The sequence below is a fragment of the Vidua macroura genome, chromosome 2, assembly GCF_024509145.1.
Source record: "Vidua macroura isolate BioBank_ID:100142 chromosome 2, ASM2450914v1, whole genome shotgun sequence".
Taxonomy (NCBI): domain Eukaryota; kingdom Metazoa; phylum Chordata; class Aves; order Passeriformes; family Viduidae; genus Vidua; species Vidua macroura.
In genome coordinates, this window is record NC_071572.1 from 61418346 (window position 1) to 61440142 (window position 21797).

Consider the following 21797-nt stretch of genomic DNA (forward strand, 5'->3'; position numbering starts at 1 on the left):
CCCCGCCGCGCAGGCGCAGTGCCCCGTCCTCCGCCCGCCGGTGGTGGAGCCGGCGGCAGGGGGCGCTGTGGGCAGCGGTGCCATGCTCGCGGGGCCGAGCCTGGGCCGCAGCGCGGGACGCCTGGAGCGGGCGGCACCGGGGCCTGCCGGGGCGGCCGGTGGGTGCCTGGCGGGATGTTCCGCAAGGCGCGGAGGGTGAATGTGCGGAAGCGGAACGACTCGGAGGAGGAGGATGAGGAGCGCGACGAGGAGCCGCCTCAGGAGCCGGCGCCGGCGGCCGGGGCGGCGGGGGAAGGGCCCAGCGAGGCCTCCGTGCCGCTGGCGTCGGGCGCTGGGCTCCTGCCGCTGCCCGCCGGCTGCGTGCCCCTCGCCCTGCCCGGCAGCCCCGCGGCCTTCGCGTGCGCCGCGAGCTACGGAGCGGCTCTCGGCTTGGGGCTGGGCTTGATGGGAGGCGACCGAGCAGGCCTGGGGGCTCTGCCGGCGCCCGCTGTCCTGCGACCCCCGCCGCCACCGCCGCAGGCCCAGCAGGGCAATGGGCTGCCGGCAGCCGGGCGCCCCAAGGAGAAGAAGCGGTCGCGGGAGAACAAAGAGGTGCCGAGGGCCAGCCTGCTTAGCTTCCAGGACGAGGAGGAGGGTGAGGCGGATGGTTGCCTGGCTTTTGGGTCGCTTCTTGCGGGAGTGAAAGAGACCCGGAGCTGCTCAGCCTGCACTGAGCCTCTCCCGGCCCTCCAAGAGAGCCAGGATTCGTATTTATTTTTTAGGGCAGTCCCCCGCGTGGCCTGGGGTGATGTGGGCTCACATAAAAGGGGGCGAGCCCTGAGAGCACGGTACGGGGGCCTGGGGATGCGCGGGCCTCTCCCGGCCCGACATGGCTCCTGCGGGGCCAGCATGCTTCCAGCGGGCTTAGTTGTGGTGTAGAGGTTCAGATTGCTTCTGTGTTGCTTCTGTGCATCATTTGTGCTGCGTTTACTGCACCTGGGTGGCCCGCAGGTTTGTGCGGGAGTAAGTGCAGCCTGTAGTCTCCCCCTGGAGCCATCAGTGTTACTAAAGGAGCATCTGGCCCGTGGCTTTGTGTCGAGGTTGTTTTAATCTGATGTGGCTGGTGTTCACGGCTCACCTCGGACTCACTGCCTGTTGGCCGAACAGTTCGTATAGTTTTGAGTCGTCTTAGAAGGAATTCTCTTGAAATCACTGAAACTTGGTTTCTAAGACTCGTGATTTGAAATCTTGATAGAAGTACTGAAGGCATAGAATTAGACTTTCACTATAGACTGTGAAAGAACCCTACAGTGTTTGTTAATGGCATTTGTGAGGTACAAAATTTAGAGATTTAATAAATAAGTATGCTTGACAGATCTCATGTAATGTTATCCAATTTCTCTTTTGAAGAAACAGAAGAAGTTTTCAAAGTGAAGAAATCAAGTTACAGCAAAAAGATTGTAAAACAATTGAAGAAAGAATACAAAGAAGATCTTGAAAAATCAAAAGTTAGAACAGAGGTCAATTCTCCAACAGATGGTAATTGCAAAACTAATAGTAACTTCTGTAGTGCAAAAGATGAAGTACTGTAATTTAATTTCTTGTTTTCAAAATGAATTGTTAGTCTTCTAGAGAATTTCACATTTAGAGCTGAAGTAAAGCACAGATGAAAGGTGTTACTTGAGCCTTAGGAATGCTGTTCTGCGTTGGTAGAAAGTTCTTTGGTTCTCATGTAGAAGTTAACATAGAAGATGGAACTTCTCAGCTCTGTTAGATGGCTGTCAGTAGACATCAGTATTCTGAATTGCAGCTGTGTTTATGACAGATGAATTGCTTATTGAATTGGGAAGGAATTCCATTAGTTTGAAAATGTACTGGTGCTTGTCTGACAAGATGTGTTCTTGTAATGCATTTTCTTCAAAAAGGAAGATTTTTGGGGTGAGCAGAGTGGTGGTCTTTGTTATTAAGTTAATTGTTAAACAGCTGCCTATTTCAGGACTTGGACTTTTGAGTAGACTTGATTAAGATGATAGACTCAAAGTGTTGGAGCAAAAGGATCTGTTAACAATGTACAGTCCTTGAGAGCTTGAAATAGAGCCTGGGACTTCAATTTCATTGTACTATTGGTTTTTGGGAAGCTCATTGGTAAAGTGTAGTGCTTCCTTTTTCACTTAAGTTTTTGCATAAATTATGTAATGCTATGAGCACAAGCTGGGAGGCTTACGATCTAAAGATTGCAATGATCTGGAGAAGCCATTGGGGGTTGAACATGGCCCCATGCAGGAAATACCCTTTTTAAATGTAATTAAATTATGTTTAAAAATTTTGTCTGCATTTAGAAAACCCACATATTCTTTCTTATTAGAATCCTTAAATTGCCTATGCAGTGGTGTGGGGGATGAGCAAAACCAGAAATTGTAATTTCTGTGGCTAGTGTTCAGGTCATCTGTGAAAACCTGTATTCTTGCTTCTGTCACAATGATCCTTAAAACATCACATTTTGCACATGTCTGTGTGGGCCATGTTTGTTTCATTTCTGTTTGTTTCGATCTCCCTAATTCATGTGGATATAGTTCAAAGATTTAAAGGCTGCTACTGAGAGAGTAGCCTGGATTCTCTAAACAAGTGCTTGAGTCTGAAACCTCAGATATGTGCAGCTTGGTTTGGGTAGTTGGATTTAACATGCATTTTTTTACACATTATTTATACTTGCTGCCTGTATCTGTATGTTACCCACCTAATGTAGGGTGTAGCCCAAGAGGAAAATGAATGGTTCTTTTGAAATCAATCGGTTCTTGTGGAAATACTTGGTGTAACACAGGCAGTGCTTTCTCATTGAAAGAGACTTTGACAAGGTTGCACAAGGTTGAGTTCCCCCGCTTTCTTAATATTTGACAATATGAAGAATGTTTAGTGGTTGGTGGGGCCTGCCTTGTCACATTTTATTTTGAGAAGATGTCAGTGATTTAATCACCATTAAGAAAGTGTATTTTCCTAGATCTCAAACAATACAATTATTATTTAACATTTTCATTTGATTTTCACTTTTGGTTGTTATATCTTTAAAAAATACTTCTGAGTGATTTTTACAAATAGAATAAAACATGGACTTTGCTGTCTTATCAGTTGAAGCACCACTAGAAAAGTTAGGACAGAATAAGGATATAGGCCAAGAAGATGGGACTGCAAACAGTGACCATGGTGAAGAAGAAATGGAAGTTGAAAGTGAGAAGGAAGAAGAAAAACCAAAAGCTGGTGGTGCTTTTTCAAGTGCTCTGTCATCACTGAATGCTCTCCGCCCAGGTTGGTTTTGTAATATGCCTGATAAGTTACCAAGTGATTTAACCAATGTTTATAGCAGACTAATGTGTGTGAGAGATTAGGAAATAGTTTCCAACAATTTACCATCTGAGAGTTCAAGCAACTGGTATTTTCTAAAGGTGTTCAGTTTTACAAATCTTATGGGAGAAAATGTTTTGCTACAGAATGCTTCATCCTGATGTCAGAAACAGGAATTCATCTCTCAGGTAGATGACAAACTGCAAGAAAATCTAGATTTGGAATAGGTGACTTCACATGAGAATTAACTGCTTTCAGTTAAAATTTCTTATTTAATTAAAATGTTTCAATTATGGGTCTGCACGTTATCCTGTTTTGTATACTGGGGTTCTAATCAGGCACTGAGGCCAGAGAAATGACTCTGAGAAAATATTTTTGAAACTAGTTTGCTAATTATGGTAGTTTGCTCCCCAAATACCAGATGGGTGTTCTGGGTCCACATGTCGATTTATATGATGTATGTAAGCTGTGTTAAGTTTTGTGCTGTAGATTTTAGAATTTTCAATTAGGTCTGATGCTTTTCATGTTTCCCCTTGATTGTACAATTTTCTTTATATTAACTGTGTCTGATTTCATGTCCTCTTAATCTCTGACTGATGATTGTCTATTGAAACGGTTGATACTTTTTATTCCCCCAAAATAAGAAGAGCTGGGAGCAATATTGGGATAGGAAATGACACAGTCATTTTTTTCTTCCCTTTGCAGTAATCAGCTCCTGTAAAGGGCTTCCTCTTTAGGAATATTTCACGTAGGAGCACTAGGCTTCTGCTCTTATGATACGAGCTGCTGGAAGCAGAGCCAGACTTTCTGTGATGATCCTAACTTTGAGGGTTTCTGGTCAGAAAGTTGACATGTTTAGCATCTAAGTTGCTTGCAAATGTTTTCTGTGAGTATGGATTTGCTTCCTCTCCTGTTTTTTTTTTTTTCTGTGTGCAGAGATTATTTGATACAGTGACAGAGATGAGCAGTAAGAAATTGTAAGACCTGTTTTGTTGCAGTGGTTGTTTAACCATGCACACATCTGTCTCTAGGAGAAATTCCAGATGCTGCTTTTATTCATGCTGCTAGGAAAAAACGTCAAATGGCTCGTGAACTTGGAGACTTTACCCCCGTTGACAGTGAACCAGGTAAAGGCCGCCTTGTTCGAGAAGATGAAAATGATGCCAGTGATGATGAAGATGATGACGAGAAGAGGAGGATAGTTTTTACAGTGAAGGAAAAATCTCAAAGGCAAAAGATTGCTGAGGAAATAGGTAAACCCTTTTTTGGAAGGTCATCTGATAAATGTTCACTCTGTTTTCACTGCGAGTGCTCCCATTCAGCATTTTTAAACAACATGTTTTTCAAACAATCTGGAGTTGCATAACGTTTCTGAGGAAAAGTACTACATAATGGAATATGCTTGTAAAATTTTGAGCACAAAACTATGTTCCTGTGCACACTGCTGACTGCGATAAAAACTTACACTAGGATCAATTCTTGTTTTTCCTGTACTCTGTTTTTAGGGAGTATATAATTGTGAAAAGAAAAACATTTGATATAGAATCCTTCTTGCTGGCTAGCAGGTAAAATAACCTTTTGGAAAAGGAGTTAGACCTTAGAGGATTTTACCAGCAGTGAATTGTGAATTTTCCCATTGGATCTTTCAAGTGGAACCCCTGTGCTAATAATTCACAGGCCAGTGTCCTTAATTCCTCATAAAGAGGAAAAGAAGATACTCTGAGATGTTCTCACTGAGGCATGGTTTCAGGTTTTTGAATTTGTGGCCCTTACAATTATGAATGCATTATCTTCTTTTTCTTACTTGTATTAAGGTATTGAGGGAAGCGATGATGAAGCACTAGTGGCAGGGGAGCAAGATGAAGAACTCAGTAGGTGGGAGCAAGAGCAGATACGAAAAGGAATCAACATACCCCAGGCATGTATATAATTGTGCACTCTTTTTTGATTTGTTTCTGCAGGTATTGGCTAAATCCTTTACAAACTTGAGTAGTTTACAGATGGCTGTTTCATTTGAGAAATTAAGTCTGTAAATTCTGATGTTCTTTAAAGAGAAATAGTATAAGTATTTAGAATGGTAATGATACTAGGAATTTGTTCATTTACCTTCTTGAGGGCATTTCTTTCTTCTGTCTTAGATACTGGATGCTTAAATCCCCTTGATAATTACATTTTTAACTGTATCTGCTTACATTTTTCACTTTGATTTGAAATGTGTAAAAAAGTTTTCCCTTTCTTCAAAGCCTAATATACTACAATTTGATTTCCTCTGCCACTAGGTTCAACCAAGTCAGCCTGCAGAAGTGAATAATGTGTACTACCAGAACACTTACCAGACACTGTCTTATGGTTCATCATATGGCATTCCATACACCTATGCTGCATATGGATCATCGGAAACCAAGTCTCAAAAAACAGATAATACAGTTCCTTTCAAAACTCCCAGTAATGAGATGACTCCTGTTACTATTGATTTGGTAAAGAAACAGCTTAAAGACAGGTAGGACAGACCATCTTTTTAGACTTAAAGACCTGTCCCCTAGGTTTCTGTTCCTCAGGTGTCATTTAGTCTCGGTGAGCAAACAGAGTTTCATCGCTGGAAACTGACTGGTACATCCATTAAAAAAAAAGAGGCAAAAAAAGCTCAAAGTGAAGATGACATTGACACTTTGTTCGAAAATCTCCTTGGATTGCTTCTCTGCAAGTGAAACTTTAAATTTGAGGCTATTGATCTTGTTGAAGAGAGGTTTGAGTTCCATCTTCTGGACACTGCACAGTCTTATAGCGAAGAAATGAAAGGCCAGTGAGGTGTTTAGCTTATCAAGCTGAATTCCTTTAAACTGTGAATCAGAGATTTCCCCTTCAGTAGATAAAGAATTTAATTTTTAGTGTATACAGGGATTTTTTGGCTTAAACACTGTAATCTGCTTGTCAGGTATGCAGAAGGTATGGAATGAGCAAGACAATTGCAATGAGAAATCATATGTAATGAACAGCTTGTATTTTACATGTCTTCAGAAGTGGTTTGTGTGCCCCTTGTAGTGTTGCAGCCTTTGACACTAAATCAAGTTAGTAGAGGAAAAAGAATGCTTTGTATAAGCTGTAGTTCCTGTCCACCCCCAACCTGTTCTGCCAGCTTTTCATTAGGGACAGCCTTGCACTATTCTGTGTGCTATCAACTCCTCTAGAAGTTTGTAGGAGTGGCCAGTGCAATGCATTTGCATAGTCTAGCAGATGAGTGTCGATCATTAGCCTTAGGGTTCATGAAGAGAGGGGAGAAGGTGACAAATCAAAGGTCGAGAATTTCTTTGCACAATTCCCGTATATAGGCTCAGTACTTGCACTGTACTGTCTGTTTGATGTCTCAATAGTCTGAAATAGACAGACTTTTGGATGTAAATTTACTATTTATCCATTGCCCTTCAGGTTGGACTCTATGAAAGAAATGCACAAAGCTAATCGGCAGCAATATGAGAAACATCAGCAAAACCAAGAGGACTCTACCAAGACAATTGAAAGATTAGAAGGGTCTTCTGGGGGTATTGGTGAACGGTATAAGTTTTTGCAAGAAATGCGAGGGTATGTCCAAGACTTGCTTGAGTGTTTCAGTGAAAAGGTAAGGATGCAAAAACATTAATCTCTTTACCAAAAAAAAAAAAAGGGTCTCTTATTACATGCCAAACAGCACATCTCCCTCTGTTTTTGAAAAAAGTCTTTTGAGAGCATATTCTTCAAAAGGTTTGGTTATTTGAGGATTGAAAAGAACTTTATATCATGCTAAGCTCATTGTCAGAAATCTCTCCTCCCAGCTCACTGACTTTAGATTGCCTAAAAACTTGCAGATTTTATGTATTCAGGATTTTCGTAGATATTCTGGCATTTCAACTTTACTCAGCTACTCCTTTTTACTTGTGTTTGATATGAGGTTAGCAAAAATAAGGGCTGAATTACGACGTTGCTCCTTTCTGGAGTGCTTGATATACACAATAACAGAGGCTTGTATTTTCTGTGTTATTATAAACTTCCTCCTGCCAGATGTTTCTTGGTATTGCTCTGGAGTCTGAAGGAGAGAAGTTGTTTTAAAACTAGCATAGCTGTTCAAAGACATCCAAACTTAAAATATATTTCTTTCATGTAGTGTGATACTTTTATGCATCTCTAAGTCAAAAACTTAGTCTTTTCTCTTACGTTATGCAGTGTGCTTTGATTACTTACTTTGTTGTAAATATAATAGAAACTCTTGAATATATAGATATATATACACACATGTATTAGGCACACACAGAAGCTTTAGAATTCAGGTAGCAGTATATTGGCTATTTCTTCATTGTCTTCCAACTTGAATACAATTGTAGTATAATAATTCCTTAATATCTTGTCAGAATAATTGAGTAGTTTTAAGCTACTGCTTGCCTAGCCTGTTAGATGTGAGAGAGGAATGGAGAAGCATTTTGGGTGCTGATATTAATTGTCCTCTATTAGTGGAACTGGGAGAGTCCAGTCTTCATCCTGTAAAAGTGAAGAGTAACTGTGTCATGAGCAAACCCAGGAAGTGTGGGACAGTTAATTCACCCAGCTGATTGATTAGTGTAACTAATTAGTTGCAATTGATTGTTCACTTAAGAAGCCATATTCCTGAGTCTGTATTAGCATTAGCTATTGAAGATTAATAAAGGTACTTTCATAAGCAGCGCTGGCAGTGCTGGTTCCCCAGATGGTTGATTTCCTATTAAAGATAAATTTCTACATTTTTACTCTGAGATAAATTTGTATTTCAGAAATCAAGTTAAATATTTGTGTCTCTATTCAGTGTTTGTGTTCTAAACACCTTTTGGTAAATTACTTTTGTGATGACTATAAACCATGTGTGGAGGTTCTCCTTGATAGCATAAGCTGTCTTGTTCAAATATTTTTAAGATGTGACTTTTATCATCTCAGGCTTCTTAGGGGCATTTGCAGAGTTTTGCTGGTTTCAGGTGGAGGCTGCTGCTGCACTTGTATGTGAAGTGAGTTGCAAAAGCAGCAGGTGATGTGGTCAGTGTAACAGGAGCATTTCATTTATTTTGATATTGTTTGGCCAGATAATGTGGTTTGGAATTCAGTGCTTTCAGCATGACAAAAATACCAGCGAATTCAGAACCAGTAGTCCACAGGATACTGAGAAGTTTTCTAAAAAGGAGGTGTCAAAAGGGGACAAAGTCAAGTAATAAAAATCAGTGTCGGTTTTTATTTAAATGAAATGCAGTAGGACAGTAAATTGTTCCAATCTTTTGAGTGTAGAGATAAATTACCTTCAGCTTTTTTGTGGAACCTGTGGCCCTGACTGCTTCGATTTAAAGTGTTGTTACTATTATTTACAATAATATATGTAGTTATTATAATATTCATGAGGATAGGTATATGTATAATAATACGATATGTGTATATACATATATATATCCATACATATACAAAAACATATATTTAAATACGATATTTTGAAGAGATTCTGAATGTTAGGATCGCTTTGCCCAGTCTTAAGGCTCAGCAGCATATGAGAAGACAGCTATTACACAGATGTTAAAAACAAGCACTAGAGAGGTCAAATCCTGTGTAATACCTTTTTTCCCCAATAAGTAAGAAAAACAGTAGAGTGGAAGACGGTTGCATGACTTCCTTTAGAAGTACTTAATGTAAAAATTATGCTTTCTGAGAAGGCTGGTGAGTCACAGTGGCATTTTTACATTTTGAATGTAGGAACATACAGTGGATACAGAAAGATTGAATTGTTCTGGGCATGCATTTGACAGCACAAGTAGATGAACTGTTATTTTACCTGAAAAAGTGAATTACCAAAGCTCTGTGTATCAGAATTGTTCTTGTGGTCTAAATGTTTAGAGACCTTTCTGCTTTTCCTCTGCCACTGTTTACAAGGAAAGTGAATAAAAAATCCCCTTGAAAACACAGAATTTAAGGTACTGACTAAACAAAACTAGGAAAGAGGGCTATCACTTTATAGTAGTCAGTGAAATTGTCAGCCACTCATTAACCACAGTATTGATTAGAGAAGAATAAGGGCATCTAAGTCTCTTGTATTTTGAATGGGAAATATTTTGAGTGGATTCATATATCTGAATACATCATTAGGTTTCTTTTTTAATTCTGAGAAAATTACAGAAAGAACCACTAGGGATGCATTGAAAAATTTTTATTTAACTTTTCAATCTTAGAATTTCCTCTACATGCTTAAGAGAAGAAGCTATATTTTCTATGGTAAACTGCAGTAAAGCTAGTATTTTTAAAGTATTATTTCTTTTTTCAAACCTGTCTTAAATTCCATATATGAACTTCCAGCTCTTGGAAGATTATTCCCTCCTTGTCTTTCTCTCTACTCTTTTCTCCAAAAGAAAGGTGTGCATATTTTGAGTTGGTGCAGAGCTGCTTTCATTTTAATCCCTAGAGCCCCGTTTATCCCACAAAGCTAAAAACTTTTTCATCTCTGATGTGTATGTCAGTCTCAGCAAGCTGAAATGACCCTGTAGGTATGAACTCAGAATTTTACATTTTACTGAAGGAAGTTCTTTAATAGTTGCTGAGTCACATTCTAAAATACTTCAGGAAACAATTTCTGATTTTATCTTTTGTTTTGAAAAAAAACATAATCCTGGATGGTAGGCACCAATGAAATATAAAAGGCTGGAAGACTGTGGAGTAAGCATATGTCTCAGAGGTAAGGAGGACATGGCTTAAGTGTTCACACCAAAAGACTTGCCTTTCCAAATTAAGAGATTGTGAAAACTTCTGGTCTGCTATTTAATGTCAGGAAATGCCTGGCTGTCATAATACCATATATTTTTATATACCAAAATAGTTCATTAAAGAAAGAAAAAAAGTGACAGGTCTGATGTGACCTACCTGATGAATTCAAGGTTATACTTAATGCATAACTTGTACAAATTGTACTGTTTTAATTTCAGTGATAAGCTAGAGGTGTATTTGACTGATTTGATTAACCTGTTGGCATAACACCCTTATGCAGGGTTTTATTTCATTTCAGTAATAATATTTCAGCATATGCTATTAAGAGTTAGAAGACACAAAACAATAGCTGCTGCCTTCAGTAGGTTGGATTGATGGGTGTGTTTTTCACTGCGTACAGTCCGGTGATTTTCTCACTGAAGTGTAAAATACTTCTACATTCTTGTTTAGAGATAGAGAGGAAACAATTGACATCTAAGAATTGCAGACCTTTACGTAACACGTAACACACTTGGTAGGGAAAGCAAGAATACTGGAAAGAATATTTCACACTCTTAATAGGATGTCTGGCTGTGTAGACTCATTCAAGCCATGGAAGTTGCTTTCAGAATGCTTTTGTTCTGATTGAAAGCTGCCAATGTTAAATGTATGCACTTTCCATACCTTGAACTATTTCCTGGTGCAATTGACACGGATGAGTAAATGGCAGGACTTTGTGCTGCTGGGAGCAGAGTGACAGCATTTTGCTCCGGAATAGACTGGGACCCCAGAAGCTGAGCAGCTCAGGATCCGGGTATTACGTGGTGTGTTGTATTTTTACAGGTGCCTCTGATTAACGAACTTGAATCTGCAATGCACCAGCTGTACAAACAGCGAGCTTCCCGCCTTGTCCAAAGACGACAAGATGATATTAAAGATGAATCTTCGGAGTTTTCAAGCCATTCAAGTCAGTCCATCTTGAAGGTTTTTATTATTCATTAAACAACCTTGTTTACTTAATATGACTTAATTGAAATGTAAATGTTTAATGCATGACTGTGTTATTAAAGTTTATTCTTACTCTTGAGATGAGTAGAAGCAAGTTTAGATGAAAGTTCTCTAATCTGTTTTGTTTTAAACTCGAAACCACTGTAACTCTGACTTCATCTCTCCTTTCTGTTTCTCTTAACTATATTTTCTCCTTCCTAGCACTAAAAACGTGTGCATGGTGACTGTGAGAGTAGTGGTCGCATCTGACTCCCCATTTTCTTATATCAGGACTTTAAAAAAATTTATTTTAACCTTCCTGAATCTATAAATGTCATTTAACATGTACAGTTAATTGTATAAAGCCACGAAGCACTGGGCTAGACTTCTATCTAATGTTCTGTTTTGTAGCCAGTATAAGTATTTGATTTCAGACACTTAACTGGTAAATCAAAGACCTGGAAGACTAATCAGACTAATACAGTGACCGTGTATGAAATACAGCTTAAGAATAGCCAGTTAAAATGCCTGCTTACTGTGAATTTGTGGATGGGGGATTCTCACTAAGGAGGTTTCTTAGGGTGATTACTCTTCAGTATGTAAAACTCTACAAAAGCATAAATGTTAATTTGGATGGAAATATGTGCTTCTTGGAGGAGGTTTTATTCAGCATATTAAATCATTGGATGAAATATCCTATTAATAGGAGTCTTCTTTATGCTTCAGAGAGCTTCCCGTTTTTAAAAATGGCTTTCTGTCCTGTTGTTGATGTAAAATTGTATAATCAATGCCATTTCCCTCTTCTGCCACAGTTGTCAGAGATGAAATCTTGTTAATACCATTAGCTAGAACTCACCAAGATGGTGAAATGTTAGGATGTCAGAGTTGGTCATTCCTTTATAGACTGGTTAGCATACATATTCTTTTTAGGACTATTATGTGGAGTTCCAGGCATCACATGGCCTTGCAGTTTTATAATGAAAATGCTGTTTTGAGAACTAGGAACTTATTTCCTAAAAGAAGCTTAGAATGGATTTTTTTATGTTTAATAATAGGATGGGAATAGTTCTCATTGCTGAGGTTGGGTTTTACAGAGAGATCTTATTTAGTATCTGGAAGTTTAGACAAGGCTCTTAGTAGTTCAGGTATTGAATTAGAATATTGACATAGATTGGTATTAATACTTTAAATGACAAATTTGTAAATAGATTTTGTCAGAACATGTAAATTTATTTCTGAAGTTTGGATAGGATGTTGTTTAAATGTTAATGTTTATACTTTAATGGGTGGACTTGAGCAGTGGCTAGCATTCAGTCTACTGTTTAAAATTTACCTGGAAAGGAGGAACTGGAAACACTCCTGCCTGCTCTCTGCTGTTCTAGCTGTGTTGTTGTCTATAGCCAGGAACATAGATAAGCAGAGCTTGAAAAAAGGAGGGAAGATGGTTTATCTTTCGGTAGATTTTGATGTGTTTTAAACTTTAGGCAATTCTAAAGCATATGAACTTAGAAACACCGTGACTAGAACTCTGATATAACGTATATTCTTGCCCCAGTCACTCTTGTCTGCTTTTTTTTTTTTTTTTGCTAGTTTTCTTAAAAATTATGTGGTGAATGTGTTTATGTAAGGAGCACTTTTTTCTTGGACATTTCATTTAAGCTATTTCTGTTAAAACTGTTGACTTCTGTGTAGTTTGGCACTGTTGTGGAAGGATAAGAGTGAAGTATGGTAAAAACTACTTGGCATTTAAGTGAAAATTTTTCCAAAGTCCACTACTTTCTGTTTTAACCTCTACACGTTGTGAATTCAGGCTTCTGGGGTGCATTGTGGTTTTTTTTTTTCTTTTTTGATACTTCGACTTTCTATTTCAAATTACACTTAGTTTAAAAGTGAGTAAAAGGCTCTTATGAATCTGCCTACAGCACATTTATAGAATCATAAATAAGCATTTTAATTTTCATTGATGTAATTTTACAGATAAAGCACTGATGGCTCCAAATCTTGATTCTTTTGGGCGAGACAGAGTGATCTATCAAGAACAAGTCAAGCGTCGAACTGCAGAAAGAGAGGCTAGAAGGTAGAGAATAAGATTTATTTTCTCCTTTAGGAGTCTTTGTCTGCCTGCAAAATATAACTGTGTGACATACTAACATGAGTGGCAATGTTTGCTTCTTCCCTGCCAAGGGAAGAAAACACTTCAGTTGGTATGCTGGACAAGGCGTATTCTTATATATCCCAGCTTATTGTGCAAATGTACAAAACATTCCATGATACCGATTTAAAATCACTGAAAGAAAGCATAGTAAATACATTCTATATCTATATGGTCTCTGCTGGTTTTGTTTCTTTCCATTGTTTGAGGCAGCAACATAGTGGAATGTTTGAGGTTGTGGCATAGTAGAAGTTCTTTTCAGCTTGACTTCCCTAGAACCTAAAGGACAAGCTTAAGTGGGCATATTCATTATATAGGTGGGGAAAACAGCTGGTTTCTCTTGCTTTACTATAGCTGGTTTATACTGCTACTCCTTTCAGAGCTCGCCGCAGACAAGCGAGAGAGCAAACTGGGAAGATGGCAGATCACCTTGAAGGCCTTTCCAGCGATGATGAGGAAACTTCAACAGATATCACAAACTTCAACTTGGAGCGAGGTTAGAAAATCTACCCAAGCTTTATCACAGAATCACAGCATGGTCTGGGTTGAAAGGGACCTTAAATCCCAGCCAGTTCTACTCCCCTGCCATGGGCAGGAACACCTTTCACTAGACAAGGTTGCTCCAAGCCCCATCCAAGCTGGCCTGAACACTTCCAGGCATGGAGCAGTCACAGCTTCTCTGGGCAGCCTGTGCTGGGCCTCACCACCCTCACAGGGGAAGAATTTTTTCCCAGTATCCTGTCTAACCATGCCCTCTGTCAGTGGGAAGCCATTCTCCATTGTCATGTCACTCCAGACCCTTGTAACTAGTCCCTCTCCATCCTTCAGACTCCCTTCAGGTATTCTAAGGCCACAATTAAGTTACTCTGAAGCCTGTTCTCCAGGCTGAACAATCCCAATTCTCTTACCTAACAACATACTAAATACTTGATAGGATCCAAATGCAGCCCTGTTTATATACTTCACCATATTTTGGAAGGACTTTAGGAATTTTTGATTTCTGGATCATCAATGTGACCAGAATAGTCTCTATCACCAACCTGTTGTGTGTCTTGCAGCTGACTGAATAACCCATCTTTAGTGAGGTTCTTTTTATTTAATTCTAATACGCTTTTGCTGGCAGGCAGTAAGCTGTTGGACTGTCAGTAAGTCTTCCAATGTGTAAAATACTTCATCATTCTTGAGACATGTGTTTGTCTTACTTGGGAAATTTTGAAAACCTCAGTGCTTTAGAAGTCTTTTTTTTGGTTCATGGCAAGTATTTAGTGGAGTTATGAATAAACTTCTAGAAATGCAATGACAAAAGTTTTGTATAGTCTTGTTCCAGCCTGGCAAAGTTTGTAAATGATAGAAAACAATGTTGAATGCAAACATTGCAGAAAAATCTTGTGGTTCAATTAACATTTGCTCTGATTAAAAGAGAATGAGGTTAGAAGAAGTGAGGAGGAGGAGACCAGCAAGAATTGCATGCATAGAATTGCTTGTGTACATTTGAGGAGGGATTGAATGGTTTTGGTCTCTCCAAGTAGAACAATATAAACTTTTCACAGTATGATAGCTAGGGACCACGAAATTAAGTGATAGGGTAGGTTTAAAATAAAGAAGTAATTTCCCACAGAGAAACTAATAAATGGCAAAGTCTTTGATATAGGTGGTTGTGGAGACCCGAAGTATGAACATATTAGAAAAGCAATTAAATGAACTGTGTAGCTGTTAGGTCCTTTGAAAGTGCAGACAGTTTCCACGCTTTTAGTTGCTGGCTAATTTACTGCAATTTTATGATTGCACTGATTTTCTGCATACAGGGAGGGGTCTTGGAGAAACAGAACAACTGTTCAGGGTTGTTAGGTTCTATAATTAACTTTGTTAAATTAAATTATCTAGATTCAATGGGGCTGAATTGCACTTGGTAACTTGGCAATTTATGTGTGCAAAAGCATTTTGTAGAAATTTCTTCAGTTTCTGAATAGGCAGAGTATTTGTAAATCTTTTTTACTATTGTTTGCAGCTCTCATTTTAGTTCAGAAACAGCAGTGGAACAGAGGAGTGCACTTTGGACCTAATAACTTTATATGCAGTGTTTTTTCTTAATCCCAGTATGAAAAGTGTGGTTATATGACATAATCTCCTGTTCCCTCAGCCCTGTCTCTGCCTGCTGTGTGTACTGCTGTAACCAGACATTTACAAGTGTGGCTGTGGCAAATATGGCTGATTAAAATGAAACTAACCCTGAGAAGTAGAAAAGATGAAGGGAAAATAATATATAGAGAAAAAAGTCTGGACTGCATAATAGAATACTGTAGTAAATTAAAAAAAAAAAAAAAAAAGGTGCTAGAGGATTGTAATCACTACCCAGTGCTGACAGGCAGGACCCACCCTGTCTGAACTGCCAGTTCAGTTGGCTTATCTGAGATGCCCTCCTATATTTGCACTTGGATTGTCAAAGATGTAGAATAATCTGGGTTGGAAGGGGCCTGGAGATCAGCTGTTTGAAACCACCGTGCAAAGCAAGGCCAGGTTTGAAGTTAGATCCACTCTGAATACAGTCCAATACGTTGCCAATCCTAATTATGTCTGGTAACTTAAAATCCTTCCATGAAATGTTTAAAGTAAGACCTGTGATAAACCAGTTTATTGGACAGTACTCGTGCTCCTGTTTTAATAGCTTTGTGTGCTTGAGGTAGGAGTAACAGGGTTCCTAAAGGTGATGGGGTTTTTTTTTGTTTTGTTTATGGGAGTTAGCTTATGCCAGTGAGCATGAAAGAATGTCTTGAAAGAGGCATTACAGGGAGTAGGTGATTAACTTTCTGTTCCTTTTCTCCCCTGCTAGATCGTATATTGAAAGAATCCAGCAAAGTTTTCGAAGATGTTTTGGAAAGTTTTTACTCGATTGATTGCATTAAGTCACAGTTTGAAGCTTGGCGCTCCAAGTACTTTGCTTCTTATAAGGATGCTTATATTGGCCTGTGTTTACCAAAGTTGTTTAACCCTTTAATCAGACTTCAGCTGCTTACCTGGACTCCTTTGGAGGTAAGCTCTTCTGCAAGCAGCTTCTGTCTTAGCTGCTACATGGTGGTTCTTTCACACTTGAGCAGAGCAAAGTAAATTGGAGTTTTGATGTGTGCTTCTCCTGAATGTATGTTCTAGGGATGAAGTTTCAAATGGGCACCTCTCTTGTGGCAAAGTTTTTCTTGGGAGTGCCTGGACTAGTTGATCCTCTATGTTCCCAGAAAAATCAGAGTTAAATTAGGCACATTGCCAGATCTTTCTCAGGGAGCGATGTAGACCAAAAAGTCTGCATCTGCCCATGGTGGTGGGTTGGAACTAGGTGATCTTTAAGGTCCCTTCCAACCCAAACAATTGTATGGTTCTGTGAAAATACATTTAGTCTTTTAAATACTTCAGAGAAAATTGTGACTCTAGATAATGCTGTTTCATCAGAAGTGGAACTAAAAAGTTTGTTCTTATGTGGAATTACAACCTGTGTCTCTAGGTTATGTATCTGTCTCTCGCCTACACCTCCATACGCTGTAGAATTCTGGCTGGCAATTACCAAGCCTTTCTCATAGTACTCACTGCTCAGTTATTATGTAGGGAACATGGGAAAAGCAGGACAGCACTGTGGCAGCCCAGTATCCCTGGCACACATTTGTTGTCCAGCCTGGATATATATTTCATGAGATGCCACCAGGACAAACAGTTCAGGTAGCTTTTGACTCCCTCTCTGTGTGTTTAGAAGTGCTTTTTTTTTTTCCTTAACCTACCAAGAGAATATCTGTAGAAGGGGTTTCTTTATCACCTCTTCTCCAAGTGCAGAGGAGGGGGAGGCATGACTTCTCTTCAGAGAAAGTTGAGAGTGTTAATAATAATTAATATAATTTAAATAATTTCTATAGTATTAAATAATTTTATTATTTTGATGTTTGACTTCATTAATCAAGCAAGAAAAAATCTAAGAAAGATGCCATCATTAGATTTAAAACATTTTTTTCTGCATTCTCTCTTCCCCCATGCTATTTCTCTAAGTTTTCAGGTTGACAAAACAAAGTTCATGTTAGTTGGAGGCATGGTAGAGAATTATAAAGTCTAACTGTATTCACTACTCTCTGTTACTGATCCTGGTAAGCATTTTGTTAAGGAAGAAAAATTACGAGGTGCTCATAAAAAGGGGTTTTAAATTCAGAAGGTATAATTTTAAAATGCAGCACAGTTGAGCTGTACTTCTGACTTGTACACTAATCTGTAGGCTTTTGTTTAGTTTAGGTGTAAGTAGAAGTTAAAATCTGTGGGGCAACAACTGCTAAAAAATCAGTCTTGCTTCAGCCATTTTCTCTTTTCATTACATCTAGTAGCTGTGCTACTAGAATGGTTGGAATGAATTGGTTCATTTGCCAGAGTGTTTTAAAGCTGTTTTTTGTGAGTGTATCGTACTTGCATACATAATACTTTTTCTATGTGTTGACTTCAAATCTTTGTATAGGAATCTAACCCCAGGTGGTGTGGTTTTTTTTGTTTTGGTGTTTCTTTTGTTTTTTTTTTTTATTAGGGCAAGTGTCGAGATTTTGAAACAATGTTGTGGTTTGAGTCATTGCTGTTTTATGGCTGTGAAGAGCAGGAGCAGGTGAAAGATGATGCTGATATTTCACTGTTGCCTACCATTGTAGAAAGAGTTGTTCTTCCTAAATTAACAGGTATAGGCTTAAAAACGGGAGGGAGGGGGTTGTGGAGTCTGATGCTTGATTGTGCTTTCAGATTCTACTGTTTTGTAAATAATTACATGGATTTGAGTACATAATACTGTATTTGAGTACATAATACTGTATTTGTATAATAATTACTGTATTTGAGTATTTGTAAAGTGGAGTAATTCTTTAATCTCTTACAGTAATTTCTGAAAATATCTGGGATCCCTTTTCTACCACACAGACATCTAGAATGGTAGCAATTGTACAGAAACTAATAGATGGATATCCCTCAGTGGTGAATGCAGAAAACAAAAATACACAAGTAAGTTGTTGGATTTTTTTCTTAAATATGTTGCATAAGTTAAGGAATTTGAATAAATTTTTAATACCTTATGTTGGGAAATACAGCAAGAAAAATAATTTTAAAAATATTTGGTGCTCTGCAGCCTTATTGTGGGGAGTAAAGTATGGTGATAAATTAAAAGAAGAAACTCAGTGAATCCTCCCCAAAATAGATACTAGAGATAAAAAGATACACCAGATGTAGTAAGACTTCCTGGTCTCCAGTTTTGCTGTAAGGGTTGGCTACAAATACTTGGACTTTTCTTTTTTAGATCTTTGCAGCCTTTTCAAATGTATTGCCTGGAAATTGGGTTGTTTTCCTTGCCTTCTGTGAGTGGTAATAAGAGTTCAAGTTTTAATTGAAAGTGTCAAACTTCTGCTCTGTTAATTGTTGCAGACTTCTTTAAGACTATTTGTGTGCTCAAATATGTATGTATGTTTACTGTTATGGTCACAAGTGTTCTTTGTTGCTTTAAAAATCAGTTTCTGAGTGTTTAACTACTAAGCAGTTCATTGGACATTTAAAAAAAATTGCCTGTTTCAGATGCTTTTAAAGGCCTTGTTGCTAAGAATGAGGAGAACACTAGATGATGATGTATTCATGCCCTTGTATCCAAAAAAGTAAGTTTGCTTTCAACTGTGGTGTTAGACCTTTCTTAGCAAGTCACTGTGTTCTGTCCATAGTTAAGAGGGGTTTTTCCCAGTGTGGTTCAGTGCCTGGGTACAGGAGATCTGTTGTCATCCTTCTGAGAGCATTTAGCAGAGACAAGAAGGATGAAAGAGAATATTTATGGAAATGAACTGTGTCTTGGAAGGAAAAAGCCAGCAAATTCAAGACAGAGGTGTGGTCTTGGTTGCTCATTAAAGAAATGTCTTACTTTCCAGCATCTTAGAAAACAAGAACTCTGGTCCATATTTGTTTTTCCAACGTCAGTTTTGGTCCTCTGTTAAGGTAAGTCATTAAATATGTCGGGTAAATCTTTGGTCTAAGACAGAGTAGCAATAAAATCCTCCTCAGATTTGTGGAAAACGGTAGACAGAAACTGCTTAAACTTCACTTGCAAAAACTCCAACTCCGGATTCTTAGTCTTTGATAACGCACTGTGCCCTCTTCATGATGTGTCCAGTCACTAGTGGTGTTCCCCAGGGCTCACTTTTGGGCCCAGTCCTGTTTTATATCCTTATTGATGATCTGGATGAGGGGATCAACTGCACCCTCAGTAAATTTGTGGACAACACCACAAGTTGGGCAGGAGTGTTGATCTGCTGGAGGGCAGGAAGGCTCTGCAGAGGGACTTGGATTGATGAGGCCAGTGGGATGAGGGTCAGCAAGGCGAAGTGCTGGGTCCCTACGCTTTGTCCACAGTAACACCAGAACTGGGGCCTGAGTGGCTGGAAAGCTACTGGGCAGGAAAGGCCCTGGTGGTGCAGGTCAACAGCAGCTGAAGGTGAGCCAGGTGTGCCCAGGTGAACAAGAAGGTCAAGGGCACTTGGCCTGTACCAGCAATGGTGTGTCCAGAAGGACCAGGGCAGTGATTGTCCCTCTGTGCTGAGGCCACACCTTGAATGCTGTGTCCAGCTCTGGGCCTCTCAATTCAGGAAGGACATTGAGGGGCTGGAGCATGTCCAGAGGTGGGAACAGAGCTGGGAAGGGTCTAGAGGGGAAGTCCTGTGAGGAGCAGCTGAGGGGTTGTTTAGCCTGGAAAGAGGAGGTGGGGAAGGGGGGAGACAGGACAGGGGCACCTTATCGCTGCCTGACAGTGGAGTGTGGTCAAGTGGGGTCTGGCTCTGCTGCCAGGCAGCCAGTGACAGGATGAGAGGAAATGTCCTCAAGCCCTGCCAGGAGTGCTTCAGGATGGACATCGAGAAGAATTTTTTTCACAGAAAGGATAATTAACCATGGGGATGGGCTACCTGGCAAGGTGGTGGAGTCACATCCCTGGAGGTGTTTTTGAAGATGGACATGGCACTCCATATTCTGGTCAAGTTGACAAGGTGGTATTTGGTCTAAGAGTGGACTTGATCTCAGAGGTCTTTTCCAACCTAACTGGTTTTGTAGTTGAAAAGGTTGTCAAGAGGAAGCACCATCGTTTCAGCTTGAATGTTACGAGGTCACTTAGCTTACTCACCCCAGGTTTTTTATATCCTTGTGCTTGTCAGAATAAAATATACTACTTCTGGGGAATGTGGGAGCTCAAAGCTGTGGCTGTCGTAGTTTATTTCCAATAAAAGACTTTGAAGAAAATTAACTCCCAGCTAAACAGAAAGTAGAGACTGATGTTGATTGAACAACTGCTCTCCATGATCACATAAACAGAACTCTTCTCTGGAATTTTCTGTCCAAATGGCAGCAGCAAGGGAGACTGTATTCTGAATAGGTTTGCAAAACATTTAAAATATTTTAAAATGTTTGATGTGTTTGATCAACTCTCTGATTTCAGTACATTTTGGAGTAGTTATTTTCTCTGTATTGTATTTTTAGTTATTGGGAAACTTTCTCCAGTGGTATGGAATCCTTTCAAACAAAACTCTACAGGAGCTGTCCATAGATGGGTTGCTAAATAGATACATTCTTATGGCTTTTCAAAACTCAGAGTATGGAGAGGACAGCATTAAGAAAGCTCAAAGTGTAAGTAAAATCAAGCAATGTTTAAAGTAATGGATTTAAACTGAAAGGAAAATATAGTTAAAACTTGACGTTGCCTATGAAATTTTGGCTTTGATACCTCAAAAGCTGTAGTCCGTGAAAAATAGATTTTTTTTTTTTTTTTGTAATATACAGACTAAAGAAAGAACCTTCTCTGACTCTTGCCTGTAGATGGATTAGGTACACTGTGGGTTTCAGTGCTTTACTGCTTGGCTTTTGATGTGGGTTTTTTTGGTAGTTTTCTCATTTTTTCACTCAATTCGGCCTTATCCCTACCGTCTTACTAGGCAGACTTCACAAGTTAAACGTTACCAAGCTTTTACCAGTTTTGTTACATTGTGTTTAACTTCCTTTTCCCCATTTTTCATAGGTAATTAATTGCTTCCCTAAGCAGTGGTTCACTAATCTAACGGGAGACAAGACTATTTCTCAGCTAGAAAACTTTTGTAGATACCTTGTTCACCTGGCTGATACAATTTACAGAAACAGCATTAGTTGCTCTGATGTAGAGAAGAGAAATGCAAGGTAACTTACTTTGAGTTAAAGCAGTTGCAGTTCTTGTGATTTGATTTATTTTGCCAATGCATGTAAACATGGGTAACTCTCTCGATCCTGCTGTGTGTCTTTGGAAACTTCTTTGAATTCACATGTTAGAAATGGATATTTTTAAGGTGTCTGAAAATAGCAACTGTTGGAAATACTGGAACGCTGATAATATATTTTGCACTACTATATTTTTGCACTACTTAGTGCAATGCTTAGTGTCCTGGATTCTTAAGGGGGTTTATAAAAAGCAGGGAGAAGCACTTTTTATATGAGCAGATACTGTCAGGACAAGGGGGAGTGGCTTTAAACCTGAAGGAGGAGATATTTGTGTTAGATACTGGGAAGGAATTCTTGGCTGTGAAGGTGGGGAGGCCCTGGCACATGTTGCCCAGAGAAGCTTCCT

At 39.2% G+C, this 21797-nt stretch overlaps 1 protein-coding gene across 3 annotated transcripts in view; it reads left to right on the top strand.

The window, feature by feature from the left end:
• The first annotated feature begins 76 nt into the window (after positions 1–76).
• Positions 77–21797, top strand: part of PAXBP1 (PAX3 and PAX7 binding protein 1) — a 31565-nt gene continuing 9844 nt past the window's right edge. Inside the window, exons 1-17 of one of the 3 annotated variants that reach the window (XM_053972089.1) lie at positions 80–634; positions 1390–1518; positions 3106–3282; positions 4350–4571; positions 5133–5236; positions 5598–5818; positions 6745–6934; positions 10879–11002; positions 13000–13099; positions 13555–13670; positions 16005–16204; positions 17721–17865; positions 18060–18181; positions 18746–18822; positions 19087–19153; positions 20684–20830; positions 21219–21373. In XM_053972089.1, the coding sequence (XP_053828064.1) occupies positions 175–634; positions 1390–1518; positions 3106–3282; positions 4350–4571; positions 5133–5236; positions 5598–5818; positions 6745–6934; positions 10879–11002; positions 13000–13099; positions 13555–13670; positions 16005–16204; positions 17721–17865; positions 18060–18181; positions 18746–18822; positions 19087–19153; positions 20684–20830; positions 21219–21373 (2756 nt within the window). In that variant the 5' untranslated portion in view covers positions 80–174. Of the gene's footprint in view, positions 635–1389; positions 1519–3105; positions 3283–4349; positions 4572–5132; positions 5237–5597; positions 5819–6744; positions 6935–10878; positions 11003–12999; positions 13100–13554; positions 13671–16004; positions 16205–17720; positions 17866–18059; positions 18182–18745; positions 18823–19086; positions 19154–20683; positions 20831–21218; positions 21374–21797 lie in introns of all 3 variants that reach the window. The other 2 variants (XM_053972090.1, XM_053972091.1) reach the window with 2 other exon arrangements.